Source organism: Papaver somniferum, unplaced genomic scaffold (assembly GCF_003573695.1).
Source record: "Papaver somniferum cultivar HN1 unplaced genomic scaffold, ASM357369v1 unplaced-scaffold_19, whole genome shotgun sequence".
Taxonomy (NCBI): Eukaryota; Viridiplantae; Streptophyta; class Magnoliopsida; order Ranunculales; family Papaveraceae; genus Papaver; species Papaver somniferum.
The window spans coordinates 14,885,775-14,902,063 of record NW_020628818.1 but is presented as its reverse complement, the minus strand read 5'-3'; the positions used below and the strand labels follow the sequence as shown (position 1 = coordinate 14,902,063).

The 16,289-nt window shown below is 36.2% G+C and overlaps 1 protein-coding gene across 2 annotated transcripts; it reads right to left on the bottom strand.

Moving 5' to 3' along the window:
- Positions 1-12,125: 12,125 nt before the first annotated feature.
- Positions 12,126-15,596, bottom strand: LOC113338960 (probable pectate lyase 12). 2 transcript variants are annotated; one of them, XM_026584352.1, is made up of 4 exons: positions 14,837-15,596; positions 13,850-14,753; positions 13,496-13,701; positions 12,126-12,565 (listed from the first exon to the last, which is right to left on the bottom strand). In XM_026584352.1, the coding sequence occupies exons 1-4, from the start codon at positions 14,965-14,967 to the stop codon at positions 12,229-12,231; spliced, it is 1,578 nt and encodes a 525-aa protein (XP_026440137.1). In that variant the 5' UTR covers positions 14,968-15,596; the 3' UTR covers positions 12,126-12,228. The 2 variants fall into 2 exon arrangements, with proteins under 2 accessions (XP_026440137.1, XP_026440138.1); XM_026584353.1 differs by having other exon boundaries at positions 12,312-12,464; positions 14,837-14,967.
- Positions 15,597-16,289: the final 693 nt, after the last annotated feature.

The window sequence follows — 16,289 nt, the reverse complement described above, 5'->3', positions numbered from 1 at the left end:
ACAAAACCTTTAGGGTTTATCTGAGGGAGACAAATTGATCCTTTGATAGACTTGTTTATGTGAGACATATTTTTTTATTGTCAAAGCCTGCGATTTTGGGTCGTAGCAACTCTTAGTTATGGATGAGATCATCTAAGGGAATCAAGTGCGCAGTATCCTACTGGGATCAGAGGTGTAGGGAGTACAACTGTACCTTGGATCGGTGGGAGACTGATTGGGGTTCCACTACAGTCCAGTCCGAAGTTAGCTTGGAGTAGGATAGTTTATGTAGCGGCTTAATACAGTGTGTGTTCAATCTGGACTAGGTCCCGGGGTTTTTCTGCATTTGCGGTTTCCTCGTTAACAAAATTTCTGGCGTCTGTGTTATTTCTATTTCCGCATTATATTGTTTTATCTTTATAATTGAAATAATACAGGTCGTGCGTTAGATCATCAATTAGAGTAATCCAACCTTTGGTTGTTGATTGTCATTGATTGATCCTTGGATATTGGTCTTTGGTACCATCCAAGTTATTCCTTGTGTTTGATGAAAGACTCGTTGATTTATATTAGCTTGAGTAAATCAAAACAAGAGAGAGATATTAACTTCTTGAGATACTTTTACCTAGATTGAGTCTGACTGTCTAGTTGATTCTCTAAAAAGTATTTCAGAGTTAGTCCATACAGATTGCTAAGCGAAATATTGGGTGGTGTTGTTAGACCCCCGCTTTTTCATAGTAAAAGGTTACCTCAGAAATTAGTTAAAGCTCCCCAAATTTTCCTAGATTTGAGCAAGGAAGTAGAGAAAACTCTAGCTAGAAGACTATGGTTTTTAATGCCATATTCTTTAACTAGTTCAACCGGAGTTGGAAGCAGACTAACAAATATTTGATCTGCTAATATTTGAATTAAATAAAGACCACTCAGATAATGATATAGATCATCTCTGTTGCTAACCATCAAGAACAAAAGAAAAGAAAACCAGAATAAAGGATAGAACCAAACAGAAGAGGAAAATATTTTGAAACTCAAAAAAAAAAACATAGGAGAGCAAGCAATAATTAAGCATAAATAATATAAGGGTTTAGACTAAAGCCGAGGCTAGATAATCCCATGATTGAAAATCTCAATACAAAGGTCGATATAGAAGTCAGATATAATCTTAAACATGGAAATACGGGCACCGATACTAGGTTGAAAGGGTTTAGTAGGGAAAGGCTACAATGAAAGACTGAAAGACAAGGTACCATAATATGAGCTGTTTGCTACATGAGTCTCATGCAACTAGACCAAAATTTATATTGAAAACTGTGTTTAACTATATCTTATATCATGTCTCAAAAAAATTTCCTACTACCTTGAAATGAGACTAGCAGAGAGTGTATGACGGAATTAATGAGATATTTAAATGTTTAATTCAAAACCAAAAGAAGTTTAAAAGATTAGACGCTTAATAAAAAATTAACTGCAAGAGGAAGAGCATGCAACAGAAATGTCTAAGAATGGCTAAAGCAGAAAATAATGAAAATAGGGAATGTTAAAATATTTGGGAGATGAAAACAAGAACTGAGCAATGAATTTATACCGAGACCCTTGGGGTATTGAAAACCAAGTATAAATAGATATTTAATAGACAGGCATTGCAGAGACATCATTAGAAGAACAAAGAGAAATTAGAGATCGATTTAATTAGGAGGAAAAGTTCAAGAAATAATCAAGGTTTGTGATCATAGTAGTGTTTTTGGAGATGTTGTTATTGCTCACATTGGAGTTATTCAATGTCTATTAGGGAAGTTATACTGACTTCATTATTATCGTTTTGTTGAATGCAAAACAAAGATTTTCATGTTCCTAAGCAGGCCGATGTCTTGGCAATTTGTAATGCACCTCGTGTCAAAGTGAAGCATGAAGATGGAGGATCCGAGGAGCTGATATTGAAGAATAAAGAAAAGCCCACCGGCATGGATTATGCGTATGCGAATGGATTGGCTACAGAACTCCTTGACAAACAGAGGGCAAGAAGGGAAGCACGACTCTAAAAGATGAACGAGAAATTAAGTTATGTTACTCTATGGTTCCAGTATGCAACGTCCTTTTTATTTGGTTTTGTTATCCTAGTCTATACTGTTTTAACTGAAAAACTAAATGTAATGAGACAGTAATTAATTATCAAAGGTATGAAAAGTTATGAAGGTTTATTTACTTTAGAAACAATTCTAACTAATTGCACAGATGAGTGAAGAAATTTAAACAAAATTAGAGTTTTTTTTTAAAAGACCAGCATGAAAATGATAAAGGAGGGATAAAAAGGTTATTAGATCAATCAAAACACAACATAAATTATAATTTATCATATACAATTTCAAATGCGAAATCAAAAAATTAAATCTGAATTGCAATCAGGGCCTCCAATTCCAACATCCATCTGAACCTGGTTTCCTCCTTGCACTTTACCCCTCTGCTTCATCGGGGGCATTCAACAGAGGTGAAAAAACGCGACTCTCCATTGTCATACTGCCATCAATAACGGGGAGAAAAAGGAAAAAACAACCACATACAACAAAGGAAATCAAGATCGCACCACCTGATCACGTGACACTTTTCTTTGTATCATTTCTTATGAAATCGCATGATGCAATTCTTCTTGGGAACTGCATCTTAAGATGTGATAATTGCATTATAACTTTCTTTCAGGGAACCGTATGTTGGCATTTATTCAAGTCAGCAAGGGGGTGTGAATCTAGCAAAAACATCTACTAATGTGTGTGAATATGGACTCAAATGCACAATTTTACCTTAGGATTTCCAATCTAAAACCTATATTTGCAGGAATTTTTTCGTCAAAAGAAATTATGACAATCAAGAAGCCTTTAACAATAAGATGCGCAAAATGCTCTCTATCTATTTCTATTAGGTAACTGCACACTAGCATTTTCTAAATAAGCAAAATATTTTAGATCAAAAATCGGGATCATTATTTCACAAAGGGTGTGAGTCTAGTAGAACCAATCGCTATTAAGAAATTTTTTATGCTATCATTTATTGGTAAGAAAGGGGGCCTTGGTCTGGCCTGGAAAGATGGCTTTGATTTATCAATTCTACATTCCAGTCAAATAGGATTCAAATGCACTACAAAATCCTTTTAGGAAAATAGTATTCGTTATCTATATTTCGTATACGGGGAACCAAATTGAAATCTTGGACCCCCCAGTTGGGCAAGGTTTATTGATGAACCTCATGATACATCTTCCCCTTGCATTGTTGTGGGGGACATGAATTGTATACCACTCCCTGAAGAAAAATGATGGGGAACAACAGTTACTGACAATGATTTGAAAGATCTACAATCATTCTTAAATACCTGGGAATTGAGAGAAGTTCCATTCTCAGGACGAGACTATACTTGGACTAACAACCAAGAAGATGAGAATATTATCTTATAACGAATTGATAGAGCACTAATCAATGATACTTGGGAAACTTGTTTTCCTGATACTCATGTGCTACACTTGCCAAGAATTTCTTCAGATCATTCTCCCATATTGATATCTTTCAGTGGGGAATTGATAACCTCCAGAAACCCTTTCACTTCATGTCGAATTGGTCGTAGGATAATACCTGTAAAACAGTTATCGAAAAAGCTTGGTCAAGTTGTCTAAGAGGTTCAAAGTCTTAACAACTTATATAGAAACTGAATATAGAAAAAATAAACTCAAACTTTGGAATAAAGTTTGTGTTGGAAATATTACTTTTTCCATAAGACATACCAAGGTTTCCATCCTTCAGGCACAAGAAATTGACCCTGGTAATACTATCATATTATCTAAATTGAATAATAAAATGACATATCTTTATTCTCTTGAGGAAATACTATGGAAATACAATAATACACCTTATTTTCACAAAGCAACCATGTTTCGTAGGAAAAGAAACGATACTCATTGGATTAAACACTCCAATGAAACTGGCTCACTACAAGAGAAGCTATTGGAACTGAATTCATAACATATTTCCAAGATCTCTATAAAACTTCTAATCCTGAGGGACAAGATGAGTTTGTATAGGATATGAAAACTAAGGTCACTGAAGAAGATAATGCTCTTCTATCTACCCCTATCTCAAATGATGAGATCAAAATTTCCACTTTTCAGTTGGTAGCAAAAATAGCTCATGGCCCAGATGGATACACTGGACACTTTTACCAAGTTTATTGGGATATAGTAGGTGACTCTGTTTGTGAAACGGTTAAACATTTTTTCAAAACAGGAGACATATTCACATAATTCAACCATACAAATATTTGTCTTATCCCTAAGTCTCCTATGGCTGACTCGGTTGATCAATATAGGACAAATAGGCCTATGTAACTTCTCTTACAAAGTGGTCTCAAAAACCATGGCTAACAGAATGAAGCCTATGATGGATAAAATTATATCTCCCCATCAAAGCGCCTTTGTCCCTAAAAGACAAATTGCAGATAATGTTCTAATGGAACATGAGGTAATCCACTGTATTAAGAAAAGGAACAAAGGAAAAGTGGGTCTAGCAGCTATAAAGTTGGACATGTCAAATGCCTGTGACAGATTTGAGTGGTGTTTCTTGGCCAAATCTATGACTAAAATTGGATTTCATCAAAATTAGGTAAGTTCAGTCATGAATTGCCTGAATTCTATCTCATACTCAATCCTATTGAATGAAAATCCTATGGGTAATCTAAAACCTGAAAGAGGGCTGAGGAAAGGGAACCCAATATCCCCTTACCTATAAATTATTTGCATTGAGGCACTATCGACGTATGTCTCAATATTGGAGAAAACAAACCCGATTCATGGGATCAATATTATAAGAGCAGCTCAACCAATCAGCCACCTGTGATGACATCTTTATCTTTACTAAGGCTACGATACCCGAGTTCCTTGCTACGAAGGAGTATCTCCAAAAATACTGCAAGGCAAGTGGAAAAGAGATCAATTTCCATAAAGTTGGGTTATTGCTAAGTAAAAATGTATACCCAAGATACAAGAAATTATTGGCAAGAATCCTAGGAATTTCTAATTTACATCTTGGTGAAAAATATCTGGGAGTGCCAAAAAATATTCTTAAATCAAAAACTCAAACACATGTTTCACTCCTCTCGTCTGTTGAGAAGAGAGCAAGCAGTTGGATTACTTTATTTCTCTCACAAGCAAGAAAGACAACATTAGTCAAACATGTGGGGAAAGCAATGCTAATGTACTAGATGGCTAATTTCCTAATTCCTAAGAATCTCTGTCAAAATATTGATTGTCACCTTATGAGATTTTAGTGGGGTGAGGTCCCAAAGTCAGATAAAAGAAAGATCCATCTTTCGGCTCGGGAAAGTATCTGCAGAACAAAAAATGAAAGGGGACTAGGGTTCAGAAACAGTGAAATAAACAACTTGCCATGATGGCAAGAAGTGTTTGGAGACTTGTGGAGAATCCAAATTTTCTACGGGCAAGAGCTCTCAAAGAAAAGTACTATGATAATTCATATATTCTACATGCTAAATGTCCATATTCTACTTATTGGGCATAGAAATGTATTTACAAAACTATGAAAAAGATTAAGCCATTTATTTCAATGATGGTTGGAGAAGGAAATTTCATAGATCCTTGGTGTGACAATTGGATACCATCAAAAGGAATTGCCACACCAAAGGATAATACTACCCCTGATCCTAATTTAAAAGTGTGTGATCTCATCAATCAACAAACTAGGACATGGAATGCAACTAAGCTGTGTGAAGTTTTTGATCAATCTTTTGTAGAGAAGATTGAAATTATTCCTCTGACCATCATGCCTACTAGAGATAGAATAATATTGGTCAATGCAAAAGACGTTAGATTTTCTACTAAAGTAGCATATCATAGCCTCTCATTAAGAGGGGACATTCTAAATTCTGACATGTGGCTCAATTTTTGAGATGTTAAATTACCAGCAAGAGTAAAATTATTTGTGTGGAAAGCACTAAAAGGAGCTTTAGCAGTGTAGATGGTGGATTTTCGACGAGGGTTAAAATCGTAAAACCATAATTGTAGTACTCCTGATCCAGCAATCAGATGAGTATTGAGACTCATGTATCTCGTCGAAAGCATGAAAGCTCATTCCACAAGAATCTCTGACTGAGAATTTTATCTCTCACAGTATATGTAGATGTGTAGTCTCTCGGCTGAGGCAACGACATATCTCATAAATACTGAGCAATTTCAGTAATTAATTCTATATAGAATCGAATTATTAGACGGCTCGTAGACAGCTTTCCTACTAGTATACAGCAACAACGTCTTCAAGATGCAACAATGTTTTCCCTGACTATATAAAGGAAATAAGACGTTTCAACAAGCTCATATATCTCAATTCTCAGATAATTAATGCTCCTAGACAGCATGCCTGCTAGTATAGAGCCGTCAATTAATTATCTCTAATCGTTAACTGAATATTCAACAATATTCTACGATCCTTCGTAATATTTCGTCACTTCAATTTGTAGTTCTTCCCAATAAAATTCCATGGGTTAGTGATAATATTTGACGTACGTGCATATGAGCAGCTCTTGAGTAAGCCTCGACCAAAATGGTGCAAGTGTACTCAGAAATAATGCACAAACGAGCACCTGAATGCACAAACGAGCATTCCAAAACACGAAGGGACGATGGACCTATGCAAAATAGGAAGAAAATAATAAATAATAAAATATTAATCGAGGCGCTGGGAGACTGGCGCCGGCCTTCCAGTCGTGCCGTTGCCAGTCCCATGCCCAATTTTATATTTTATCATATTTTTATTATTTTCTCCGATCTCATGAAAATCCTTTCATTTGAGCAAATCTTCTTCGTCTCAAGGAAACTCCCCAGTCTCATGGTGTTTCCTCGTATCAAAGAAACAATAATAAATTAGGAAAGATGTCGTGGGACCGGACTCACTAGCCGGCAGACCATGCCCTAGCGTGGCCGGTCCCACACCTCATGACTCCTTATTATTTTATTATTATTTCTCTCATCCCATGAAAATTCCTTGAATTCATGAAATTTCCCTCAAGTCATGAAAATAATGTAAAATTAGGGAAACTCGTGGGACCGGTCCCTAGCCGGCCGGTCATGCCCTAGCCGATCCCACACGCCCCTTATTTTATTGTTATTATTTTTTATGTTTCCCTCATCTCATGGAAACTCCCTGATTTCAACAAATTCCTTGGTTTCAACAAACCTCTTGATTTTATGATATTTCCCTAAAATCATGAAAAATATTATAAAATTGGGAAAAGTGCCTTGGGACGGGCTCTTTGGCCGGCCTGCCATGCCTTGGCCATAGCCGGTACCACACTTCATGACTCTCTATTTTATTATTATTATTTCCATAATCTCATGGAAATTCCTTAACTTCATGAAATTCCTCAGTTTCATGATATTTCCCTCACATCAAGGAAAATACATAAAATTAGGAAAAGTGCTGCGAGACCGAGCTTGCTAGCTGGACGGTCATGCCCTAGCCGTGGCCAGTTCCGCACCTTGCAAATCCCCTATTTTATTAATTATTTTTCATCATCTCATGAAGATTCCCCAATTTCAGCAAAACCCTGAATCCTTCATATTTTCTCAAAATGTTGCTCAAACGCGCATTGGAAAATATCAAAATTCTCAGGACTGAGATGCGGACATAATGGTGACGCAGGCATGTCTCCTTGACCGACCAAGGATGGACCTGAGGTTTGCAAATAGCCGGTCCCATATATTTTAATAATTTTGACCTAATTTGCTCAATTGCTCATATTGGGTCCAAACTCTTCTCAAACAACTGGGAGTTTGCTCAGACGACCATCAGCTGGTCCCACAACCACCAAGGGCCGGTCTCATGCCCTATTGGTCAGTCCCTCATCTCTCCATAATTAGGTTTTATTATATAACTCTCACACGAGCATTATTTATTAAAAAAATGATTAAACCAGCATTTAATCATTTTTTCACCAACTGGTCTTCAAGAGACTTTGGTATTTTTGCTCACTTGAGAATCTGGACGTTACATGGTCGACTCATTATCCCATGTAGCCGGTCCCTCCTTCACTCCGTGGTTGATTTTCAATAAATCATCAATTGATCAACAATTGATCAAAATTAGGGTTTCGAATCCAGAGCTCTGCAAAAACGTAATTCTGAGTAGATTCAAATACTAAGAATTTTACGTTGATCCCATGATCAACACTTTCATTATTATACTCGTCCTAGCAGTCAGTATCTTAAATTATTATTCTGTTTGGTCTTGCCACCAACAATTCATCAGACGAGCAACAGTCGCTCAGATGAGCAATATTTTCTCAGACTAGCAATATTTGCTCAGACTAAGGAATATTGGTTCAACTATCAATATTCAACATTTCAGCAGCACAGTTTTCTCAGGTTATCAACATTTGTTCGGCAATGATACCTGCGTCTCAACAGACATGTTCAATTTATGAGTCTCAGAACATTTGCAAATCACGTTCGACTCAGCAATACAAGGACCCATCGTCCCATGAAGTCAGCAACTGACTCCACAACCACGAGATGTCAATCGTTTCACATGTGGATAGTAATTAGGATTTTGGTCTGGCGGTCTACGACACGTGTGTTCATGCATACATTGAGAATGTGAGCAAGTCGTGCAATCAGTTGGAGGAGTTAGCAAAGAAGTGGATGGAAAATCAACCAAGTCTCCGCACGATGAGCAACTGGTTTTGACACGATTTCCCACTTCCCCACTCTTTGACTCCAGCAACTGTCACACTTCATGGGATCAATGTGTTTACAATTCAGCAATATAAAAAAGGCCTCTGAATCCTGATTGAAGGACATACAAGAAATTCTGTATAAGTTCATACAGACAATCTTTCGTCTACACGAACTCATCGTCTGAGCAATCACTCTAAACTGAGTAAATTCAATCATTCAGAATTTTCTTACGCAGAATACATAACACACCTACAATCTCGATCACCATTGATCTCACACATTTTTCAGCTTCCCTCCTACAGACCGACCCGTCCTCTCTTGTGACCGAATTGACTCTGGAACGACCATCGTCTTGGTTTAGACCGGAGTCCTACAGATTGATCTCTCGAACTTAAAGCACTCCCTTCTTGCAGTGCATCTGTATGAGGTTGAGCATTTTCTCGGTTCAAGGAGTCTCCTCCGCATGGTCATTTCCTCGATTCCGTAAAAACCAGCAAATCGTTTTTCCCCATCTACAACCAGTGAATCTAATTTTGCATCAGAGAACTAATACATCAGATTATATCTGTCCAAGACGCAAAATGAAAGAATAAACAATCATGCACTCTCTAATCTGACAAGTATTGAGAACGTGCGTTGCACGTCGGCAATGTTATTTTTTTTCAATTTTGCAAATAATTTTGTGGTACTTTGACACCATATATTATTTTTTTTATCCGAAATTGATCGTTGTTTGTGTAATTTTGAATCAATTTTCTTTATAGATTTTTTCAATTCTTTGAAGGTATGCATCTTTTTAATTTCATTCTTAAGCCATGTAATTTTTAAAGGGACAACATACAAAAATTGGAGAAACATAAAAAAGAATATGAAAAACAAAAATTTGCTATTGTAATTTATGCTTGTTGTGTAGATAATTCAAAGGGATTTTCAAATATATAAAGTTCACAAAAATCCGACATACCGTTTGGAAGATGTGGAGTTTTTAAATATTTATCTTTATTTTTATAAAAATGGCATTTTCATAAATACAGAATGTTGTGACGGGAATCTTTTCGTGACGAGAATCTTTTTTGGAATATTCTCAAATCTAATGGCTAATATAAGGGGAATCTAATGGTTATAAAAGGTAATGCTATGATATTCCCTTATTGGCATTAGAAGGGGGGAGATGTAAGGGTGTAAATTGGGCCAGGACGGACAGCCCGGCTTGTTTCCTGCTACATGCCTCATAATTAGCTACCCAAAAAAGCCCGTCTTACCGGCCAGGTAGAAATACTTATTTTTAAGGCCCAAAACTTGTCCAAAGCCCATTCTATAAGCAGGCCAAACAGGCTTCGGGTTTTTTGGATTTTCAAAATTCTGTAATAGCCGATTTGACTTCTATTTATGATTTGGCGATTGAATGAACTATAAGTTAAAATAATCTTAAATAATTAATCTTCTAAATGTAAAATAGAAATGAAAATAAGAATTTTAATCCAAAATATAACCAAAACAGACAACAATTTTCTCTAACATAGAACAATTTTTTTTTTAAGTTTAAATGGATACCAGGCCGGGCTGTTCGGGCAGGTACCAGGACAGGCTATTAAATTTTAGGGAAAACCCGAGCCCGCCCATTTAAACTAACCAGGCCAGACGGCCCGTAACGGGATGCAACAGGCTTTGGGCTCATTCGGGTATATCAAGCTCAGGGGGGTCCAGGTAGACCGAGTATTTCGGGTATTATTACCCCTAGGGAGATATTCAAAACTTAAGACAGTATGGTCACAGTTAAATGTTATTAATCAACAATTTCAGGATTTTACCTGTATTGAATGGGTGAGATATTGGTTACAGTTGAATCCATACAGATATGGTTCTTCAAGAGTTGAAGCTTTCCCGTGAATTGCTTGCATGTTTTGGTCAGTCTGGGCCAGCAGAAATTCGATTGTCCATGAAGGAAAAGTTGAAGAACCGACTTCAATTCTAGCATGGGAAAAGGCGATGTCACCGATAAAGAAAAATCAATCACAACTTCTGAAGATATCCACAATCACCCAAACTTTCGAGATTTCAGATTGGATATCTCCGTCAATGGATTGGATTAAAATAAATTGCGATGGGGCTTGGAACATTGATTCAGTGAATGAAGGAGGAGGGTTCGCTATTAGAAGTCATAGATACCAATTCATTCTTGCAGAAGCGATCTATATTTCCTATGGTTCTACAGAAGAGGTAGAGATACGCACAATCAAAAAAGCCATGAAAAAAACTTGGGAAAGAAAAGACCAACAAGTAGTGATTGAAAGTGATGCCGAAGGAATTATACCGAAGATAAATCGAAGAGATTTTAATGGGAACCATAGAACCCAGGTTTTGTTTTCTGACATTGAATACCTAATCTCTAGATTTAGGAAAATTCTTTTCATTTTTGTTCACCGCACCGGTAACGGAGGTGCTCATAATGTAGCCCAATGGGCAAAAACAAACCAGACATATATGGCCTATTAAAAGAAAAAAAAGTTGCTATTAAGTGTAAATGTGGACTCAAATGCACAATAAAATGTCCCATCTTAAACATACATATCTGCAGGAAATTTTTTATCGAAAGAAATTATGAAAATCAAGAAATCTGTAAAACTTATTTGAATGAGAAACATAATTAATCCAACAGAAAAAGAGAGTCTATATCCACAGTTCGATGTGAAAGTTGCACTATGCTTCACTATTAACGGACTTGCATTTAGCATTTTTCAAGTACGCAAAATAATTGTTCCACGGGAGTGTGAATCTGGTAGAACTAGAACCATCTGCTAAAGGGTGTGAGTGTGAACGCAAACGCACATGAAATCTCCCATCCAAAACACTATTATCTCCAGGAATTGTCTTGTCCAAAGAAATGATTTTCAGGTAACCTTTAGATGGTTTGTAGATGGGGTTGAGCAATTTGCATCCACAGCACATGCTCCATGTTGACATGTTGTGATGAATCCAAAGTTTTAAAAGTCGGAGTTGATAAGATAGAAAATAGAATTCTAATGGCATAAATGAAAAGAAAAGGATTGATATCGATTGAATTGACATGATCCCTGGCGGAATCATTTTTCATCTTTGAATTTTAACCTCGTGGGAAAATTCTATTAAATTTATTTATTTTAATAGGTAAAAAGATTAATATATATTTTTTGAGTAAAAAAAAGGGCACATGAGATTACAGGGAGAACAAACAGGGAAAACTACTAAAAGACTAGTAGCTTTAACTAAAGAGATGGCAAAATTCTATTTTCACATTCAAAGAACAGGGAAAATGCGCTGAATTATTGGTTTTTGCGACAATTTTCGTTAATTATTAGCTCCTGAGCTCCATAATGGCGAAGAAAATAGTGACGAATCCAATAATTCAATGAATTATGAAGTGTGGTTGGACAATGACAATGAGGAAGGTGTAAATGATTTTAAATTATAAATTATTTTTCTTCTATATTTTTGCTTCTACATTCCTAATTAATCAATACAATTAATTGATTAATTAAACTAATCATAAGAATAAAAATATAAAATTATTTTGGTAGGTACACAAAATTATCAAAAAACAAGACATAAAAGAAAGGAAAATAGAGGGTGGAGGTAATAGGCAGGACGCCCCGTTTCCAAATATCATTCCAAAGATGCTCGAGTCTACAGCTTGTGTTCCACCAGCACCGCTGCCATCACCATAACCACCAGTGTAACCACCGCCAACGGTCCCATCACCAACATTGCCTCCTGCACCACCTGGATTTGGTCCAACAAAGGTTCCAGGGTCGGTTATTCCACCACCAGCGCTACCGGTACCAGCGCCTCCACCGGCATTGGATCCAGGATATGAAATACCACTATTGTAAAAATGAAAACGATTATCATCCCTTTACTCATTGGTTTAGTTTTGGGGACAATGTAAATATGGAAAGATTGCAAATCATTAATCAAGATTTGACGTAGACAGATATTGATTGATCGCCATGGACGTGATTCATCCACAAGGAGACATACTTCACCGAAAAAATCACGCGGCTAGTCCCACAAAATGAATAACTAAATCTATGGAGCATTTGATATTTTTCATATTTTGCATGCCTACGTTTGAATACTCTAGTTTGGGACCCAAATTAAGATGCACCAAATCCAATTTCATTGCATCACAAATTACAGCTCTTTCTATCTTATATATAATATAAATGGAAATGCAGAAAAAGAAAGGCCAACTAGTAGGGATTCCAGACATGAAATATGGCTCAACTTTTGACTCTCCTCAAAAGAAAAAAATCATAAAAACTTTTCATCTTTAAATATCTAAAAGTTTAAAAAAGGCGAGAATTCTATTTGAAATCGTAGAATCTGTTAAAAAAAAAATCAGTTCTTGATCGGATTCAAGGTTATGCCGAAATAGGAAAAAAAATGTAGTTAAACTGCTACGGGGAGCTAAACATCTGTTGAGATTAGTATATACTGTGACCATGACTAATGCAAAGTTTCTGACAGATTTACTTGTTAAGTACACATATCTGACATAAGTGTACCAAAAAATCTACTTTGGTATCTCTGCACGTAAACAACCTTAATATTCACGAAAACTAAAGAATTCCCTAAATCTATTTTGGGATCAACACTTAAGCAATCTATTCATTTCTTCCTTCTATCTACAAAGTACAAAACAGAAACAAGAAAAGAACTCTTCTACTAATTCTTTGGACAACTTTTAGTTTTGATTTTAAGAGAAAAGGTGGTATGATGATGCATATGAAAAGTAAGGAACATGAACATACCCGTTGCCACCCAAGACACCAGCATTCATGGTTAACTGATCAATTAAGGCAGAAGCTCTTGGCTCAACACTTGATGCCTTTGCATATTGGCCAAATCCCATTGCACCAGATGGTACAAAGTATGCTCCATTCACCAACATATCTCCTTCTGTTTTCCAATTCCACTTTGTCCATTTGCTCTCATCAGTTTCAACTCTTTTTGTCACCTGCCATTGCCAACAACAACACAACATTATGTACATCTTTTAAATTAACCTACAACGATTATTAATTAATGGACGAACAATCTGAGTTTAAAACTCGTCAGTATCCTAATTATTACTGAAACAATGATCTCATTCATAAAAATTTTACCTCTTTCGCAAAAGGATTAGATGGCGCTGTATAACGATTTCCTTGGCTGTAAATAGTAGGATTTGCGCTACCCCCAATGGCGTACATTTCCCACTGCGTAAAATCATTATTAACCACATGGAAATAACCATGTCTACATCTCGGCATTCTTTGAACTAATGCTTTACCGAAGTGATTAAACGCAATTGTCACTTGCATTCCCGAATCCGCCAAGTAATTGTCATTGTGACCCATTAGCATAACTTCATCATGGTGCGAGAAATAATTGTTAGAAATTGTAATTGCAGTGGAACCTACTATGGCATCAATTAATCCATCGGTACAGTATGATAATGAGCAATGGTCAATCCATATCTTTCTTCCACCCATAATAGATATCCCGTCCCCGTCCGATTTCCCCCGGAAACCGTAATGTGTAGGACTATCGCGAACTTGAGCATTACCAGAAGGAACGCAATGATGAATGTGGATATTGTGAATGATAACATTAGTTACAGCCTGAAGAGTAATGCAACCTCCACCTGTTATATGAACGTTAAACCCTCGACCGTCTATGGTTTTGAAGCTGCTAACAATTAATTCTTCTCTGAGCTTAATCATCATATCCGCTGAGAATACTATCCAGAGTGGTTCAACTTGAATGACTGCATGCCTTAACGTTCCTGGTTTAGGATTAACAGCGTCATGATCAGACGAGTCTGATACTAAATAATATTGACCACCTTTCCCGCCAAGTGCCGTTCGTCCAAACCCAATTCCACAATCGGCTAATCGTTGACGATTTGCTTCCCAATTAGGATCACACCTCCAACAATCATCAATGGGGTTCCCTGTCATACATGAAAGCTGGTCTTTTTCATGAATACCTAACATCTGTCTCCTCGAAACAGATACATTAACTCTCCTGTACACAAAAACACAGCACACCAATTTAGAAAGAAGAAAAGAAACAAAACATTAGAATGAGGCCGGGTTTTCGATTGCTACCTGTGAACATCATGAACAACGGATTCAGGGTCTGGATGTTGATGAGGTAGAGTTAGATTATAATGAATTGCTCTGGCTAAAGGAGAAAAATAAGCAATGAAGAAAATGCAGATGTTCAGATGAGGAATCATCTTGAAAGAAAAATGTTTGAGTTGTCTTGTTGTTGTTTCTGTAAAACCCTTTGATTTCTTCTTCTTGAATGAACTTAGTACTAAATTAAGTTATACAAGTTTAGAATAAGTATTTGTATGTATTTATATATAGAATTTAAGAAAATTTGAGTTATATAATAGGCAGTTTAAGTTATAATTGAGAGTTAGCTTATGTTTGGAAGTTCATGTTGAGTTTTATCTATTTATAATTTGTACTAATATTACTTTTTTTAAAAGAATTTCCTCCTTAGAAAAAAAAACGATTTAGCTTGCATAATTTTTTTCCGAAAAATAAATTCTTACCTTGCCGCATAATCATTTAATAAACTTGTGATTATAGAGAAAGTAAAAAACGAACATTCAAAAAAGCAATCGGAAAAGTGAAATGAAAACAGAGCAAAAACAGAGGTTTGGAGAGACTCCAAAGAAAATGGCGCCTCGTCAGATTATCTAGATACCCATATACTTCTCTTCAAAACTAGTTTTTCTTTTCTTTTTTTCTTCTTTACCATATTCTTTTTTAAGTAGTATGAAATGATATCAGTTTGTATATACTGATAAATGATCGATGAATCGCGACAATTTGTTTGTTAAGAAGAATACAATAGAGAGACACTAGCAGAGAATAGATAGCTCACCTCCAAAGTATCTTGGATATTTTATAAACAAGGTTTGCATTTTTAAATTCTTGGGTGGTATGGTATTTTTCTTTTTGACTATAGACGGCGCTTGATCGAAAAGTAATACTGTAGAAGGCTGCCAAATAACTAGATAGATCGGCAGATGCTAAAGTGAATTCCAAATATAACTGGATAAAAAGTTGAGAAAAGTAGGGTTTTTTTGCAAAGTATATTGGAGAAGAAGCGTGTAAAACAACCAAAATGAATGGGATTTGTGCTTTTCTTGAGTTCGATCAAAACATTTCGACTTTTTTATGCACTATTTCTGCTGTTGTTTTAATGCTTTTAATGGCCAAATGAGAATTGATATGTTTTTTTGTCCAATTTGAGGGCTTTAGCTTATGTCATTTTATTCGATCCTCTGTCATATATTACCAATGAAAGCTCTCTTGATTCATGCCTATCTATACATATACAGCAAGCAGCAGTGAAGTGTCTCCATCCCTTTCTACAATGAAGAACGTTAGTGTTAAAGATTTTTGCAAGTTGATGGACGGGTCGAGTCAGTAAGCTTTTCTCTTTAGGCTCCACTACTATGGTGCCCTGTGTGTAGGGATACATTTTAATGTCCACGCTAATGGAAGTTTTTCTTTATAAACTTCACAACAAGATTTGAGTTGG